General features: G+C 35.8%; 1 protein-coding gene across 1 annotated transcript in view; it reads right to left on the reverse strand.

Moving 5' to 3' along the window:
• LOC104075987 (delta and Notch-like epidermal growth factor-related receptor) overlaps positions 1-14,279 on the reverse strand; it is a gene marked incomplete at its 3' end in the record, with an annotated part of 36,179 nt that extends 21,900 nt beyond the window's left edge. The window contains exons 1-3 of the mRNA XM_009576674.1: positions 14,208-14,279; positions 12,855-13,151; positions 1,597-1,691 (exon numbers count right to left, since the gene is read on the reverse strand). Of these exons, the coding sequence (XP_009574969.1) occupies positions 1,597-1,691; positions 12,855-13,151; positions 14,208-14,279 (464 nt within the window). The remainder of the gene's footprint in view (positions 1-1,596; positions 1,692-12,854; positions 13,152-14,207) is intronic.
• Positions 14,280-19,025: the final 4,746 nt, after the last annotated feature.

Here is a 19,025-nt window from a genome sequence, read left to right on the forward strand (position 1 = left end):
GAAAACAGGCCTCCAAACGCCCAGAGATGAAGTTCTATGCCACAATTTCCTGTACTGAAATTGTTTCAATCGTGCTAAAAACACAAGGCAGTTTCTCCCTCGTCACTTCTTATTTGAGTTCAAAGCAAGAAATGTAAAGTTTTGTAATCATATTTGACACAAGTTGAAAAAATGTTGCAACTAGACATCATAAAAAGCAAATTTTTGACAGTATTTTGGGTCCTCTTCAAGAACAACCCCCACCGCTATCCCCAAAGCTGACCATCTCACTTTTAGAACAGGATAGCAACTAGTTTCACAGTTTAGGTCACACCTGACAATCAAACAAAATAAAATTATTAAACTGAAGCTATTTTCCTTTCATAGATAGCCACTGAACCAAAGATGTTACTTGGGCCTTTAACACAGAAAATACAATGAAATAAAGATAGATATTGACCTGCATTAATCTACCCAAATATAAAACACTACTAAAGATATACAGTGTAAAAAATGACCAAAAATGACTGTGTACTCTGCAACCTCGTTTAAAATGGGGTTCCCTCCATCAAGGGTCTTAAATACAGTTGTAGAATCCACAAACACCAGCTTATTCGTGATTTCAGGAAAAGACATTTGTTTGCTTACAGATTCCAGCCAGCCAGAGCATCCACACTCACAGATCTCTTCCTGACTTAGGCTTAATGCTCATGAATGAGCACGATTCAAAGTCCCGTGGGAAGAGTAGGACAGCTCCCACGTTCAACAGTTACTGCTCCAAACTGTCTGCAGCTTGTCTGCTTGCATCAGTTTGTTTTTTCCTGCGAGCATGGCCTTTTTTAACTGAAAGCTGGGATTCTGAAAGATAAGATGACAGTATGAGAAAAGTAGGCTATTTTGGGAAAATCTAAGTCTAAAATTGCAGTAAAGCTGTGAGCCAGAGAACTGCGTTGGCAGATTTTTGTTTGAAATAAAATTTCCAATAAGAAAATGCCTCATCCCAGCTGACAGAATCAGATCTTTCTAGGAAGTCAGGTTCTGTTAATTAAAAGGAACAAAGCAAGTATTTGATCGAAAAAGCATGAGTTTGAAAAGTGAATAACACAGAATAAATTCAAATTTTTGAGAAATGTGGTTTGTAGGACATACACAAAGATTTCACAGCTGATGATGACACCCAAAACAATAATCCAGAGATCAAATACAAATGCACAAAATACATGCATTTATGTAGTCAATGATAACACTTTCTACCAGTAAGTGCATCTGGAGATTAAAGGGGGAAAAAAAGTGTTCACTGCATGAAGGAGAAAGGAAATGTCGTATCTTCTCCAAACTGACATCTTCAGCACGTCTGCCCTAATTTCTAACGCATTCTGATAGCCCAGAGACAGTTTACATGCTTACATCTTCTAAAACATTAAATATGTGGGAAAAATTACACCAAGCAAAGAGCTGTCGTGGCACTCCTAGATGCCTGAAGTCTTTCTGAAGTTCTTTCATATACTTTTAGCCATTTGACAAATCCTCCTATCTGATAGATGGTTGTCTAAAATATCCAGGCAAATTTAAATAAAAGCATTTTTATATTTCATCACATATGACAAATATTCTTACTTTATTGATGTATTCTGTGGAACTTCAAAGGAGATAAGCCGGCCTCCAGCAGAGGTATTGGAACTGGCATTTCCACAAGCCACATCTGGGGTTATCTGAAAATAAAAATAGTTTTATTTAACACTAAACGAGAAAACCTGACCAAAGAAAACATGAAAGAATTTTTTTAAAATAACACTAACAGTCCAGTAGTCATCTTTGAAAAATCATCAGGATGGACCAAAACATTCACCAAAACATTTATGCTATCAACAAATGTTCTGAAAATTCACATAACCATCCTTTTAGGTTTTTGTTTTAACAAAAACTTCCTGCGCATAAGTGTGAACTTCTAAAGGCATCTTCCTTTAAAAGTGATCATGTTTAGAAAAAGATGAATAGGCTTCTGGTCTTTTAAAATAATAAATAAAGCTCTAACATTTGCCACATCCAAGAAATATTCCATCATTAATTTAGGTGATCTTGGAGGATTTATAATAACAAATACTGATATTGTCTTTCTACTATATTGAAATAAATTTTTTTCCAAACACAGATTACTTTAAAAAAAAAAATACTCTCCCACTTGCCCATTACTATTATTTCCAATTGAAGTTGCTTGGACAAACAGTGCTTTCAGATGGAAAAAAATTATGAGCACAGTTGAGAGTGAAAGGATGTATTTGCCAAATCTGTGATGCCTAGTAGGCATAGAAATCATTTACTGTATTAATTAGATCAAGACACCATACAGGATGCCATACAACACAGGAATCACAGACAGAGTCCTTAATTATTCATATCTTGTAAAGTAGTAATTTCATAAAGGCAATTTGAAAACCATTAGCATTTCCAATAATACCTTTATTTCAAATAAGTAATATTTTATGTGGCATAATTGAGTCTTTCTATTGCCTACATTAACATCACCGTATTTTTAATTAAGTAGTTCTCAGGTATCTTCATCAGCTTGCCTATGGAATATAACACTGTAAAAAAGTCAGTCACTGTCATCTTCAAATTGCTAGGCAGATTTTGCAATGCTATTTTTTCAGTCATCTAGAATGTGTGTGCAACCTTTTTAAGTCAACCTTACTGGCAAAGTGAAAACTGCAGCCTGACACACTTCCATGAATTAATCATCCATCAAAGAAAAAGCCAGAATCTAATTTGTAAATTTAAGTAAAATTCAAATACATATTTTAAACATTACTATGAAACAACACCTGTAAAACATGAACAACAGAAGTCCAGAGTATGATGCAAGTAATAATTTTTAGGAGACTCAGAGTTCATTTTGACTCAGGCAAGACGAATAGTCAGTATTCACATTTCCCACAAATGTCTAGATTACTCGATTCATTGTTGAATTCTCTGGCACATATAATATGAATACACGTAGTTTATGAAAATAAAATGAGATGCAATTTTATTGTATTTGTTCAAATAAATTTTGAAAAAAGATAATATATCCATTACAATTTTTCAGTCTTGGATGTCAAAATTATGCATCTAACATTCAAAGCACAATGAATCCAAAATTAGTTTGGTTAACACTCTTCCTTTTATATTTGCCAACATTTAAACTTTCATTTTCTTTAAGAATCTAAATGCCTACTGGAACAAAGGAAAAAAAAAAGAAATCAACCTCGCTATTCTCACACAGTCTTATACTACATCTAAAAATACACTCGCTTTTGAAGTATTTATATAGTTTTAGAATTTCAAGCATTTATTACCTTGGAACACAAGGGGAAAAAATGTAATTTCAGCATTTCATTTACCTTACTATTCAATATTAGGAGTTTGTAAAGTAAAGGGTATTGATCTCTTTGAAACTAGAATTAAAAAAACCCAACAAAAAATTAAAGAAGCTAGAGCTGAACAAAGTGGCTGCATAACAAAAGCTGAGATTTAACCTTGTGAAAATGGAAAAAACAAACCAAAAAGACTTTGGTTTGCAAACACATCAGAATTAAGGATTACCCAGCGTGAAAAGCACATGTAGGAAATATTTCAATGGTAATCAGAAGAGTGAAAGGCAAAATGCAGGATTTTGACTCTTCTGTTAAGAGATCTGTAATGTTTGATGTCTTTCTCTATCTAGGAACTCCATTTGTAATTGGCCCTGACTTCATGCTCTATGAATCTGATAAAATAATCATCTAAACCAGTAGGACACTAAAACCAGGATTTTACAACAGCTGAATTTGATTATTTTTTTCTAACATTAAAAAAATGGTACTTGGATCAGACAAAAAACACAAGAAGAAGCAGCAGCTCTCATAAGGAACAAAAAATGGTTCCAGCAGTGTCCTATTTCAGACAAATACTATGGAGACAAAAATGACAGCTTTGACACCTGAATTAGGAAACAAATTACACAGTTTTTCCACAGGTGTGGGAAATTTGTATGAAGATTTTTAAGTATGTATCTTCCCTGTCTTAACAGAGCTCTCTGCAAAACTGAAAGATTGAAGAATGAGGGCAAAGACGACCAATACCTTACAATAAGAAAGGACAGTCAGAAGATGAAAACAATCTGTAAGTCTCATTCAAAAAAAAAAAAAAAAAAAAAACAGAACACTGGAAAATACACTTAAATGATTTTCAGAAGGTAAAATCAAGAGCATTCCTATCCTAATTCCTCCTCAAAGTTTAAAAGTGAGATTGCTAAAGTAAAATATACAAACAGACCATCTAAAGTCATTTAAAGACAATTACATATAACTGCAATGACATCAAACTTTTCCAAAATTCCCCTGAAGCATTCAATAGTACAGAAGCTTGAAGCCAGCAAGGAAGCTCCTGGGGGAACAGACTTATAGATACAACACAAATGATGCAGCTACTTTAAAAATAATCACCAAAGAAAACAAAGTCTTCATGCACCTGCCAGAGCCTAAAGTATGTTTAGGAGCTGCTTACAAAGATAAGCTCCTACATCAAAACAGAATATATTGAAGAGCTGCTCTTCAGTATATTACTTAGAGTTTAAAATACTTAAATATCAAATAAATACAGAATTCCTCTTTACAATACATGTTCCATAAGTTTGCATCTAAATCGTGTTCTTGTTTTTTAAAAGAGTACATAATATATATAAAACTACATTTCTGCTTCAAATGTTTTAACTTTCTGAGTCTTTATATGGGTAAAAGAGCATCATTTGAGAAAACAAGAGTGAAATCTCCAGAAGGGTACCTATTCCTACAATCTCTACCTGGACCTTAACAAGAAAGCAGTGACTTGGCTAGAAGGTTACTTTAGGCCATCGCAGTAGTACAGATGCGATTGCAAAGGAAATCAGAAGAAGAGAGCAACAGACTGTTCTTCCATATTACAACTTTTCTGAAAAAATTGAATACAGTGAATTGTATAGATACTGTCCTGCTTTACACACCAACCAGAATAATGACATACACACTTAATTCAACAAGTGCTGAAATACATACATAAATCACAAGGCAATATTTTTACATGAGTGCCTTTATTACTTTGATAAATTAAGGGTACTACCCTTTAATTTAACGAGGCTAAGAAAAGTAACATACAGATTCTAAGTCTACGTTTATGCTAGGATACATATACGCAGCCTCTCACTACTGAAAGTAGTTCTCTGAAGATATTTGTTGTATATGAAATTTCATAGTATGTTTCTTGGAACGCTGATCAGATATTTGTAATTCTACAAGGCCTTATCAACACGGGCAGACTAATACTGAGCAGTGCAAAAGACAGCCATTCTGCTACTGTGATACGTGTTTGCATCTCTTTTGTATCTCAGCCACCTGAGTTTAAAGAATTGCAGACGGCTTTTACTTCTTGCAAAACATGCCACACTTTCTTCAAACTTAGAAGTGGTCTGTAAGTGGAATAACCAGATTCACATTAGCCTTAGCAATTCCACAGTATCCTATTAACAAGATATTAACGAATATTTCTGAAAACTAACAGATACTTCCAAATACTGGAAGAGGCTGCCCAGGTATCTTATGGACTCTCCATCCTTGGAGATGCAGGCTTGGAGTTGATGTAAGACTCAACTGAACACAGTTCTGAACAACCCACTCTAGTTGACCTTGCTTTGAGGAAGGGGTTGGACTAGACAATCTCCAGAGGTCCCTTCCAACCTCACCTACACTATGATTCTGTGAGTAAAAATTCACCCCATGAGCCAGTTGCCTACTAAGTCTTTCCTGTAAATTGCCGTTGTAACTTCAGTGACATGACGGCTTTCGCAAAACCCCACTCTAACATACAAAAAGAGTGCTTCATTTTGAAAATATCCCCAAAGGCTACACAAATAAGTATGTGTGCGTGTGTGCACACTCACACGTGCACATGGACACCTGTGTATTTTTCACTGACACTTTCCTCCTGTGCTAGCTGTGAAAGTTCTCTTTAGTTAGTCTCTTGTCTTTCCATCTCAAAGAGCCGTTCTGGTTTTACCTCCTAATGGGGCAACAAAGAAATCTGCATAGTCTTGCAGCCAAAGCAAAGTGGGGCAAATTAGTCTGGAATTAAACAGAATACATGAATGCACACATCATTTCCACACATCATTCTTGAACTAAATAAAAGAGATGAAAACAAACTCCTCTTACAGAAAAGATCAATGTTTAAAAGAGAAATCTCTATGCTTAAAAATTTAAACATGTTTGAAAAGACATTACGTTAATGGGAAGAGTATGAAAATGAGTTCTTTGAGAAAAACAAGGCTATGTTCTGAGGTGGTCTCCCATGAAAATTGACATGGTCATTAAGAAAGATAACCTTTCATTTCTTCAGTAGGACAGAAATTGTCCTACCAAAGAATGCATAATGAATGCATTATGAGGAATTGTCTTGCAAACGTTAACTCTTTCAAATCTTCTTCCAAGGGATTACATATTAACTTTCAATTCAATAAAGCGAGTTTGATAACATGCAGTTTTGCCTTTTCTGAACATATAACTACTTTTCCGTCAGGATAAGGCCTGCAAGATTTCTTCTTTTTCAACCTCTAAGGGTGGCAAGAGGTATCTCTTATTTTCTAAGAAATATAACATGTTTGTCAGCCTTCCTTATGCAAAGGAAAAATAATATGTGAGAGAAATAAAACAGGTTAGATCCTGACTATAAGATCTTGAACAGTTGTCCGCAGAGAATTAGAAAGGGAAAAGTAGGAAAATAAAAGGCAATGTAATAGAACCATAAAAGTGAGATCAATTACTATCTTCTTGTAGTCAAGATGCCAAGCAATAAACCAGGATCGTTTCTGGCACAGAAATCCCACTCAGAGAGAACAAAATTATGAAAGAAAGAAAGAAAAGCAGTTCCCTTGCCCTGTAGCATGGAAAAACTACTGCTTCTGAAAATCTAGTGTCACATAGCTTAACCTCCACGAGTGTATTTGTTTCTACCCTCCAGAGTTTCATATGGGACAATGCTTGAAAGAAAACCAGAAAGACAGAAAGAAAATAAAGACTTACTTCTAACATATCTCACCAGTGGGAGAGAAAAGCAAAAGTGTTTAGAGTGGGAGTAGTGCCTCTCTGAAGAACACCAAGGGAAGACTGAGAGACTGCATCCAAAAACAGTATCAAATGAAGAAGGCTTGCCAGTTATTGTAGCACTGAAATGTGATATCCACCCAGTGAATTCTGTCACTGGCAGTTTGTGTTTCTTTGCTCATCTGAGCAAAAGCTACTTTGTAGAGTCAGCAAGCTCACTGCCAAGAGAATCCAGTACATTCTGATGCATGGCAATCCTCTAGATAACACTATTAAAACTTTCTATTTCTGTCACAGGTTAACAATGCCAACATTACACCAAGAGGTAGATGCTTCAGCAGGCACAGTAGCTTATCTTACGCAGTGACATTTTCTCAGATAGATTACCTGGGTGATCATGTTAGCCAGATGCCTTTTTGTCTCAAGCTGGCCACCAAAATCAATGTCAACTTCATAAAATCTGACAATCAGTCTGTACTGGTTTTGGCTGGGGTAGAGTTAATTTTCTTCACAGTGGCTTGCATGGTGCTATGTTTTGGATTTGTGATGAAAACAGTGATGACAACAGGGATGCTTTATTATCGCTGAACAGCGCTTACACAGCATCAAGGCCTTTTGTGCTTCTCAGACTGCCCTGCCAGCAAGTAGGCTGGGGGTGCACAACAAGTTTGTGGGACAGCTGACCCCAACTGGCCAATGGGACATCCCATACCATATGATGTCATGCTCAGCAATAAAACGAGGGTGTGGGGGATGGACATTGGCCAGGGCTGCTATTGCTCAGAGACTGGCTGGGCATCAGTCGGTTGATGGTGAGGAACTGGGGTTTTTTGCATCACTTGTTTTTCTTTGTTTTGTTTGGGTTTTTTCTTTGTTGTTTTCTTTTTCTCCCTTTTTTTAATTATTAAACTGTCTTTATCTCAAGCCACGAGTTTTTGCATTTTTACCCTTCCAATTCTCTCCCCCATCCCACTGGGTGGGGGAGTGAGCAAGCAGCTGTGTGGGGCTTAGCTGCCTACCCCCTAGTTAAACCATGACACAGCCATTCAATAAATATTACTTCCTTGAACAAATAATGGTCATTTCCTATTCCAGACTGTATGGAGCTGTTCTGAATAATGAAGATAAACACTGTGGAAACAAGCTCATTGAGCAAAAATTCCACATAGTCAAATCTTTACATGCAGTGTATGAGCTCAGGTCACTGGAGTAAGCTAGGATGTAAACTTCAACCCAAGTCTGTCAAGTCAGCCATAGATACTTCTACACCAAAACACTGAAAGGCAGTAAGTGCATCAGGTAGTTTTTTTTTTTGCTCTGACTCTCAAAGACTTCAAGACGGAAAGATTCCTGAAGGAGTAGTTAAAAAGTTTTTAAAGACAGCTCTGGATAACCAAATGTCCTGAGCCCACCTACCAATATGGATTCAGACGAGCAGGGCTTCAGTATCTTGACATAATTGCACTCACTAGAATTTTCTGTAGGGTATTACTGTCCTTAAAGGGGATGTGAGAGTTTTGATTTTAGGAAAGCTGGTACTTATGACTATCCATTAAACATCTTTTAGCAATGGAACATACTAAATTAAGGTTTGCGTGAACTTCAGATAAGTTTTGTTTGAGCATATTGAGCTTTTAGAGATGTTTTATTTTGTGTTTTGAAAATAAATATAATAAAGGGTATCACCTATCCAGAGATATTTACACCAAGTTGTCTATCAGAATGGCGTTTGTACAGAAAGTTCCATACACAGGTATTGTAAAGGAGAAATTTAGGGAAGTTACAGATTTATCCTAGAAGAAAGTTAAGATTATTCTAGCAAAATCTACGTTTCCTTCAGTTTCCTTATTTGTTTGTATGATATCTTTTTCTAAAAGCAAAAGAAAAATAACAGAGGCTTCCAAAACAAATCTTATATACAGGTATAGGAAGAGCTATCCTAAGTCAAACCAAAAGTATACATATTCCAGTACTTTAACTCCAACAGCAATCATAAGAGGGAATGCCAAGAAAATAGAGTAAGAAAAGGGCAAGCATATTTCCTCCAACCTCCACCCAATTCCATGTCAAAGATTTTCCGAAACTGTCATTTCTAAGGATGGAGTTTCTATGTATTTAGCAACCTCAAATGGATCTCTCCTCTGTGATTCTGTTCAGCCTCCTTCTGCACCCATAACATACTTTGGCAAAAATGCATGAACATCTAGCAACACATAAAGCACTCAAAGATTCAAAGGTCTCTGTTTCAAGCAGAATTATTCCTTAAGAATATTCCATTGCTGCAGAGCAGCAGCATTCTCTTTCAAGATTTTCCACCTGACCCAGCCATACTCCTTTTAAAGGCTTATAATTTACTGACTAAGAACACACGTAAAACAAATGCTGTCCCCATTGCAAGGGGAATTACAAGTTTATTGTAGCCTCTAATCACTAGTTCCAAAAGCTTGAATCCCAGCAGTAGTATCGCAGTATAAATAAAAGGTTAGACTAGGACTCACGTGCTTAGTATTCTAATTCCTGGCTGTGCACATGGCAAATCACTTTACTGCTCTGTGCTTCAGTGTCTCTGTCTGTAAAACGTGAATAATACTGCTGATTTCCTTTGAAAAAAATTTGAGAGCTATTAAGGAAAAGTAATATATAAGAATATGGTACTGCTATTCTTACAGTTGATTTTGTACACAGAAACCTTTGTTGGATCCGTTAGTTGAGTAGGATTAATGAGATTTTTTCTTTTTTCTTCTATTATTGGCTAATATATATCTTTCCTACACTGTAACACAAAAGATCATTGAACTGGGGAAGTGTGGATTGCTAATTGTATCTCTCTTGCAAGTGGAACAAGTTAGTTGCCCAAAGTAGGGAAAAAAGTTCTCTTTCAACAGCTAAGCACGAAGATAAATTCCTATTATACTAAAGAAACCAACAGACAAGAATATTTTTCTCTCAATGATCTGTTTGTAGCCCTTAATCTGCATATCAGGAAAAGACTGATTTCTTACAGCAAGAGCTCTCTAAGAAATGAAACTGTATCCAAAGACATCTGTATGTTGTCTACTGGTGCAGACATTACCAAGAAGGTTCAGTCAAGCAAGCATATCCCTAATATCTAAGGAATACACAAAACATGTCCAACTGTAACCATACATGATGCCTCTCTTAGGCAGTTTACTTCTCTCAGGTGTTCATTTTTTGAGTTCCCAAACTTCCTGAAAAAGCTTCCATGGAAACTTCATCCTTGCAAGATAGTGAGAGCTTTCATTTGGAGAGATTCTGGCAAAATTTTTCTCTGAGCAGAGAGACAAAAGAGTATGAAGAACATTAGTTCACTTGCAGTATCAGTATAGAATAATGTGAAAAACAGGCTGACTTGGAAGATTTAAAAAAAAAAATAAAATAAACAACGTAATAATAGCAGCCTTTGTTGCCTCTGAATCTCAAGGAAGATCGAAACAGTAGATTTCTGCAATACACAACCTAGTTACTTTATTTTTTTCCTTTTAAGAGGGCAAGAAAGGATCAAGCTTTGCAAAGCTTTTAAAGCTGTGAGGAAAGGTAGTATTTTTCTGCTTAACATTTAACTCTTTACTCTTGAAGCCTCCGCCAAAGAGGCTTTGGAACACAGACCTTCAGGCAAATCAACTCTCTTTAGTTTAATATAGATCAGAGACAATGTCTAGAATCAGCAACTGAAATCTCTTTCTTTTGGATAAGCATCTCTCTCACTGTGAATTCCCAAGAACAGAAGGTCATTATGCTGCACTAGAAAGACTGTGAAAAACACAAGACCCATCACAATATATTAAAAGCATATCAACACAAGTAATTTCATAATAGGGTAATAGGTGATTTCCATGTTAGTGTTAATAATGCAATCACAATTGATAACCTGTATGCATTTTTCAGGTAACAGAAGACACACAGAAGGGTGAATTTCAGCTATTAAAATACCCACTTGTGAATGATCTGTTTGGCTGAAATGCTTAGTGAATCTACCTAAAATGCAAACCAGGCAGAAATGTTACTTACACAATACCAGACCACAGATTGAGGAAGACACACGAGGGAAATCTGCTACAGAGAAGGGCATGCCCTTAATTGACCAGGACATATGGAGCACCCATACAGAGATGACACTGCTTTTAAACTAAGTAATAAAAGCAGATCATTGTTTGTTTTTGCTTCAATGCTCTCTCCAAACTCCATATTTGGTGCCTGACGTGTGTTCTACTGTAAAATAATAAATATGGGAGATGGAATTCCAAGAAATAAAGCTCTGTTCTCCAGACATTGCCCACCAGGATAAAGCCTTAGAACTACTTGTACCTCAGAGATGATCTGAGAGTCATAACACATCAAACATATATTTTACATAGGTAGATTTTACTTTCAAAAATTGATTTAAATAAATGTTACAGTAAAAACATGAACAAATTTTTTTGGGCTAGCAAAGAATTATGAAAAATATACTTTTTCCAGGATTAAACTCATGCCTGTTCATTTTCGCATTATGTAGTGTGTGAAAACACCTCAGAAGAATCACACTCCTTGAAACACTTCAAAAACAGATGCAGCTGACATTTTACCTATTTATTCATGAATAAACTCAAATTAAATGACTTTACGATGCATTTTTCATTAAGAAAAAGATGTCACATTTGAATTCTTTGCCTACTGAAATTAGAATATTTCTTCACCAACAAGTTTCATTACCCCTAGTGCTTGGTACTAAGTTGATCCAAACAAAACCAAAAAAAAAGGCACTATCATTACCCCCAAAACAGATGCTCACTTCTATGACAGGCTTCTGTTCTTTGGGATGCATTTTGCACATGAATAGTATTATTATAGATGGGTGATCTCTGGATCGTGTTGGAGACTTCCGGTACCAACTGCTGTAAGCATAGCATATGCAGAAGTAGTGGTCTCACACCTCCAAGTAAGAGAACAACAATGAAGAGAACTACAAATCATCCTTGCAGTAACGGACTTCAAAGAAGACGGGAGGAGGATGGTCATGTGATAGATCAATTCTTCTTTGTTTGTGAGCAAACATACTTTCTATCTATATTTGGTTTTCACATGTAAAGATTAATATTTAATGGTAACTGGGTTAAGTTTGATACATTTTTATTTTTGCAGATACTAGAGTCAATGCAAGACATCTAAGAATTACTAATAAAACAGTGTACAAAACAGTAGAAAGCAAAGATCACATTTCTTAAGGATCATGTGTTGTGTGCTTTCCAGTTGTAGTTTTGCCAGATACTGTTAAGTTTGTCATTTTACTAAGAGACACAAGAAATGTTTAAAAGTTTCCTCCACCATCATTGCATCTCTAGAGTTGTGCACTATGTAACATACGTTTAATCCTCAAATAGCTGTGTTTTCTTAATGCTGCATGGACACGTATTTTTCAAAACAACATGCGATTATAACTGCAAATAGCAAAAAAATATATTAAAGGTATTGCTTTAACCTTTTGATTTTCCTAAATTTGTTTGATGTTTGGAGATATGGTGTTGTACAAATGACTGGAAGAAACAACTATTATCCCATTTCAAAGAAATACCCAATACAATATGTTGGCCAAGTTAAGCCCATTACTTTTAACAAGTATCACATTTTTTTGCGTTTAATTTTACTAGCATATTAACTCAGGGCAGAGATCATATCTCCAGTCCTCTCATGCAGACATCCATGAAATCATGCACAAATGACAACCCAACAATGATAACACTAAGTTCTTTACTGTGCATTTTCATTTAGACAGAATATTCTCACCTCTGTTTCGTCCCATTTCAGATCTATAACTTTCTGTCCCGCTTTTGGCTGCCATGTAGGTAACGTCATGGTTGCTCTTGAACGAGGAAGAACAATGTCAGGTTCCAAAGTGGATGAGACCGGTCTGCTCTGTCTTGGTGATGTCGACTCGATCCGTTCAGAGACCGGAAGGCTGTGAAATGAGTGTTCACAGTTTGTTCCCTCATAGCCTTCACTACAGAGACAGAGGTAGCCATCACCACTAGTGCTGCAGTTACCATGGTGACAGGGGTTGCTGGCACAAGGATCTGAAACAAACTGGGAAAAACATATCATATAGGTCAATTACTGCAGAAAAAGGATTTATTTCTGAGCTTTACAAAGACCATAAAACAGGATTCTTTTCCCTGCCTGTATTTATCTTCTAAACATATTTATGAACCAAGCTCATCTTTGATGTATCCTCAAGGAAGTAAATTCAAAGGATTAAAGAATAATGTAGATTAATCTGTATTAACCACTTTTCTCAGACCATTTAATGCTAATTCACTGTTGACACATACAAGCAAAGTGATAAACATGAAGTAGTAACATGGCCACTGTTCATAATCAGCAATTTTCAAAAACAGTCTTAAAAGAGTAACCCATCCAGAGAAGACAACAAACATCTAGCAATTTAACACAGAAACAGGAATGGGGCACAGAACTCACACAGATCACCAGGTCATGAAGCAGCTCTGTGTTGTCAGAGTTAACCACATCACACAAGCCTATTCATGGACACAACTTCCATTTTAAAACAGCTTTTTTAAAAGTGGGCCTTTTACCCGCACTTCGTTTAGTGGACAGCAGTTTCAGAATCTGATTCATTCTGGTGTTGAAAACTTTCTAAGAGTTAGAAAGTTGGGGCAAAAACGTGCTTATTTTTAAAACAGCATTTGTAATAGTATAGGACAAGACTGAGCTCAGTGATATAGGGAAAATCCTGTCCTAGGGTTGCCTGCCTTCTTCTAATTTCTAGCTTAAATTTATCTACAGCTAATTTGTACTCAGTTTCTTATGTCATCATTGACTTTCAGGTTAAATGTCTTTTCCATCTTCTATGCTGATGTTTACATCCGTAATGTATTTATAGAATACATCTACAAACTCTTCTCAAGTTTCATCTCCTAGACTAAAAAAGCCATGCTTGCTCAGCCTCCTTGTGGAGGACAAGCCCTCCATTCACATGTTCATTTTTGCACCCCGGATGACAAAGTTTAGCACTGCCTTTTGCAAATGCATCAATTATTTTGTTTGTCCTGGAAATAGCTTCCTTGATATTACTTAAGAAATGTTTGCCTTAGTCAGAGCTAAATCACACTGCTGACTCACTGTCATCGTTTGACCAACTAAGACAGCCAGGCAGTCCCCTCGATTTGTCTTCACATCAAAGTGACAACCCATCCCTGGAAACAGACACTTTCTCAGACTTTAAATGCAAATTTCACCCAAGTGCTCCAGTCCTAAAGGTTACCCAGTTCTTCCCTGTACAATATTCCAGTCCTTCCCTGCATAAGCAATGCTGCTTCTTATATTTCTCAGTAAAGCACCACAGTTACTTATTATTGAACGTTTGTTTCAATTATCATAAGAATTACATAAACTTTATATATCATTAATGCCATTAAAAAAAGTATCAAAAGTACCAAATCCTAATATTACACTTTCAGTGTAATAACAGTAACAGTACTATTATTGACCTCAGCTAGAATTCTTTCTTTGGCTGGAATTTTTTTATTCCCCAGCCTCTGTAACATTTTTGGACAGAAAACTGAGGAAACATTATTATGAAAGTTAACTTTGGAGACAGTTAATGGTGAATGTCAGATTTTGAACTGACTGATGCAGAAGAGTTAGAGGCCATGGAAGACAGTCCAAAATGTATGGTCTACTCATTTATCTTGTGGTTCAGTTACAGCTCTGAATGTTATTTACTTTGCATGGGGACACATGTCATACATATCAGGTGATACATTAGACATCACAGTCAAGTTCTGTCTCTTCTGCATTTTTAAAACTCAGCTATATAGCGAGTTTATATATACTTAATATATCAAGTATCAAGGGCTTATCTCCTTAAAGTCTCTTTCTCCTGCAAATCAACAGAATATAGAAGTTCTCAAAGAACAATTTCTAGATCATTTCTCCACAAAATAATATTTAAGTGACAGAAAAAAAAAAGAACAATTTCCAGGAAGGAACAAAACCTAGTTCTGTTCTAGGGCTTGTCAACTACATTTTAAGCTTGCTCCCACTGCCAAGCAGCAGAGATTTTCACAGAAATTTCATTTTCCTTTAAGAGTGTTGAAGAGAAAAATTGTTGACGTGTGAACAAAGCCCAGTTCAAAAATTGTTTGCAACATTTTCATGTTCTGGTTGCTTGGACTAGATCTGAGTTTCAAAGACATACAGCTATCGTGCATACCCTTATTGTTGGATAAGCTCTTTACTCATTCTTTCACAATGAATCCAAATTCACATTAACCCATTTTTGATTAATAAATCAGCATTTATTCTATTCTGAGGAAATTTAATTGTTTTCGTCACATCTAAAATGTTAAGGTTATTATTTGCAAACCTACTAACAAGAAAGAAAAAATAACATTTTCAAACAATCACAAAGGGCACTTTCTCCCCTTAGTGAATACATCCATTCACTTTACAAGCAAAATAATAAAAAGTGCTCTGTGATACATGTTATATGCTGTAAACTGTTTTGAGCTTGTTTGACTGGAAACAGATGTGCTTAATGACAAGCACTGCTTACTGCTGCCCATGCCACGCAGTGAAGAACACCTTGTGCCTTATGAATCGCCACTGATCTTCCACACACAGTGGAAGTGAAAATAATTAAGACTGCCTGGTCTAGATGAAGAATAAAAAGAAATGAGTGTAGATGTAGAACTTCAGCATGCACTTTCTCAGAATTGAGTTTTATGAAGTACTTCACAGAATTTTAACTTATCATTTCCTTTTCTTAGTTACTATTAATTCTAAAGCTCATTTTTCTTTCAGTAAGCCTATCAAAACAAATCAATACGTCCTTTGTGCAATAAGTTTTCTGTTGAACTAAAGAAAGTACATTTTCATTAGCAGTTAAAAAGAGATGAGGAAATAAAATTGATTCATTTGTGTTGGCTGTGATGTTTCTGTGGTTCCTCTAGTCCTCTCCAAGGTGGCAGCAATGGTTAGCAAGGGTTCTGAGAAACATCCTGACACAGTGAACAGCATGGCTCAATCAGAATTAAAAGGTAGCAAAATTTCAAGGTTTAACCTTCAACAAACTTTTGAAGCTTACAGAAAAAAGTAAACATCCTTGGTCTCATAACTGAGAGCTGAACATAAGTAAACTGTGAGTAAACAACTAAAAGAGCCCTTTTTCAGCCATTCATTGTGAAGTTCACAATATTTTAAAGTACTGTTGCATAGAGAAAAGGACAAAGCAAGTAATATGTATCCATATAGCCCATGAATAAATAAGAACACAATATAATCACTGCGAAAAAATTCCAGATCTTTTTTAGGTGTAGAATTTTAATAATCTTGATTAAGAAAATACATTTAGTATCTAGGTCTCTTGTTTTTATCCCCGTTTCTCCATTTAATAGTCTGTCTGTTTTCATAATACATTCATTGACTAAATAGGCACAGTCAGCAGTTGCAGCTGACAAAGCTGAGCTAAAAATCATAAAATGTATTTGCATGCAATTACTATTCCATATGCCTGGACAGTTGTAATCATTGGAGTATATTTCCAACAGAATCCTAAGATAGATGCATACGAAGGTGCCCTTCATATTGCAGTTAATTTTTCAAAGGCAGACTGAATATGGTATAAACACTGGGCTTGTTTAAGAATCACACTCACAAACATGGATTTTTTGCCAGCCAGTCCAATTGTTTCCTGAGGTTTCAGTTTAAGGTAAAACACTGCAAGATGTAAATCTGCAAGATCTTTCTGCCAGTACTCCTTGTGGTGACACCAATTTGTCATTTAATGCTCATTCGCATCTCTTCAGAGTGGTTCTACTTGTTCTACCTGGAGACAGTCCAGGTAGATCCTTCGGAGAGCTTCAAAAAATAGAATGGTAAGCCTAAAGAGAAGGCTACAGATGAGCTCCTAAACACTGTGCAAAACCTGTCTTGCACCTGCAACTCTCCTCTTAGATGTGTTAGTACAAAACTAACTTTCGGCTCAGTTTTTATTGCTGTTGCCTACAATCACAGACAATATTATACCAGCTTGCAACTTCAGTAAAATATGGAAAAAACAGAGTAAATCCAGTCCTCATATTAGGAATTCAGTGGATTGTTTAAATCCATTCTACATAGTGAATGTCCAGCTGTTAACACAGCCAAACTGCCACAACAATGTCAAAGATGCATATTTTACATATGTGTCCAGTAGCACTCACAACCTCCGAAACAGTCTTCAGATATTAAAAATCGACAAAGTCCAAAAGTTTCCAACTCTTCAATGGCTTCCTGAGACAATATTTCCAGTTACAGGATAAAATGTTGTAGTTTTCAAATACGTAAAGTGACTCTAGCTGGTTGGGATTTAGATAGCTAGTTTCTTCACGTGTTCTGGTAATAACAGATCTTAGGAGAAATTTAAATCAGTAAAATTAAAACTGGCTTTGCACCTACATTGCTGTAGAAATTCCCCAAGATAAGAGCAGACAACTGTTCTCCAGGAAGAGATCATGGGAAGATCCACCGCATATCACCAGCAGAGAAAAGGGATCAGACACACCAATTTCAGGCTATGCACAGTACATTAAAAATTATCAACTTCTGAATCCTTTAGAAAGAAAATAATTAAAACCTACAGTTTTAGCTATTATCAGTTTGTTTTTAATACAGTAGGAAAAAAAAAACTTTTTCTTATAAGCACCTCTGAAATATCATACTATCTTTGCGTATGCATCAATTTATTAAAAAAGAGATGGAAACAGACTTAAATCTTTTACATAGCAACGGCAATAAAGATTATCTAGAAATGTAATCTCTTTGAAAGAATGATTTAATTATGTTCAAACTATTATTTAAACTCAGCCTCATTCAATCCTTCACACAGTGAAGTTTTAAATCCCATTCCATCACACAGTAAATATTAATGCCAACTAGGAAACAAAAGACAAGAAAACAGGATTAATTGAAATAGGAAAAAAAACAGATGTTCCAAAAAGTGTCCACAGAAAAAGCATTGAGATGAGTATATCAAACAAATGCATTTTTTTTCTGTTTTAAGAAAAGACTGTCCTGTGACTCAGTGAGACCCAAGCAACATATGTAGGTTCAATTTCTGGCTCTCCCAGAGACATCCTGCGTGACCTGCGAACAGTCTCTCTGCCTCTTTCCTAACTGTAAAATGGAGATTACATTCCTTTCTCACACTGCCTGTGTTGTCTGGTTAGAAAGCAATTTTTTTCAGGATGGGAGGCACAGAGCCAGAGGTAGATAGGAACTCTCAAGCAGCAGTAAAATACAAATAAATATAATAAAGAAATAAATCTCTGTACATCAAGGCTAAATCTGTTACCTGTGGCTATTCAGGTTTGTTTCTTTCTTATTCTTTCTTCCTCTCTTTCTCTTTTGTTTCTTTCTGTGGCTCTTCAGGTTTCTTCTGAACAATTCTTTGCTCAGATGAACAGAAGTGTTCAGGGAAATATCCAGCAAAGATTCTTTAAAGTTAAGAAAAATTCCTAAATTATATTATCTTTTCTAATTAACCCATAAAGGACAGCAAAATCTTATTGATATTGCATGTTTAGACACTATACTCTTTATTAAAACAAGATCTGCTTGAAAACAAGTAGGTTGAAGAATATATTTATTTTCCAACTGTGACCAAACATAACAGAAATTAAAAAGTGGCTAATACACTGTGATTATGAGAGTTAGGATGAATGAGATTTTTTTTGTCTCATGAGAATGTAAAAATTAACCAGTATCAGCACCATGGTGCACATAGGTATCTCCACCTTAAATGGCTGTTACTGAAAAGCTGCCTGCAATTACTTTTGCATATGTGTTTAAGGAAGCTCTTGGAAAGTAATTCTTCTACCACATGTGGAAAACTAGTACTATGCCATAGTGAAACACTGCCTCACAGGGTGCAGTGACCAACCTGCAGCTTGATCAGAC

This window comes from Fulmarus glacialis, unplaced genomic scaffold, assembly GCF_000690835.1.
Source record: "Fulmarus glacialis isolate BGI_N327 unplaced genomic scaffold, ASM69083v1 scaffold16554, whole genome shotgun sequence".
Taxonomy (NCBI): Eukaryota; Metazoa; Chordata; class Aves; order Procellariiformes; family Procellariidae; genus Fulmarus; species Fulmarus glacialis.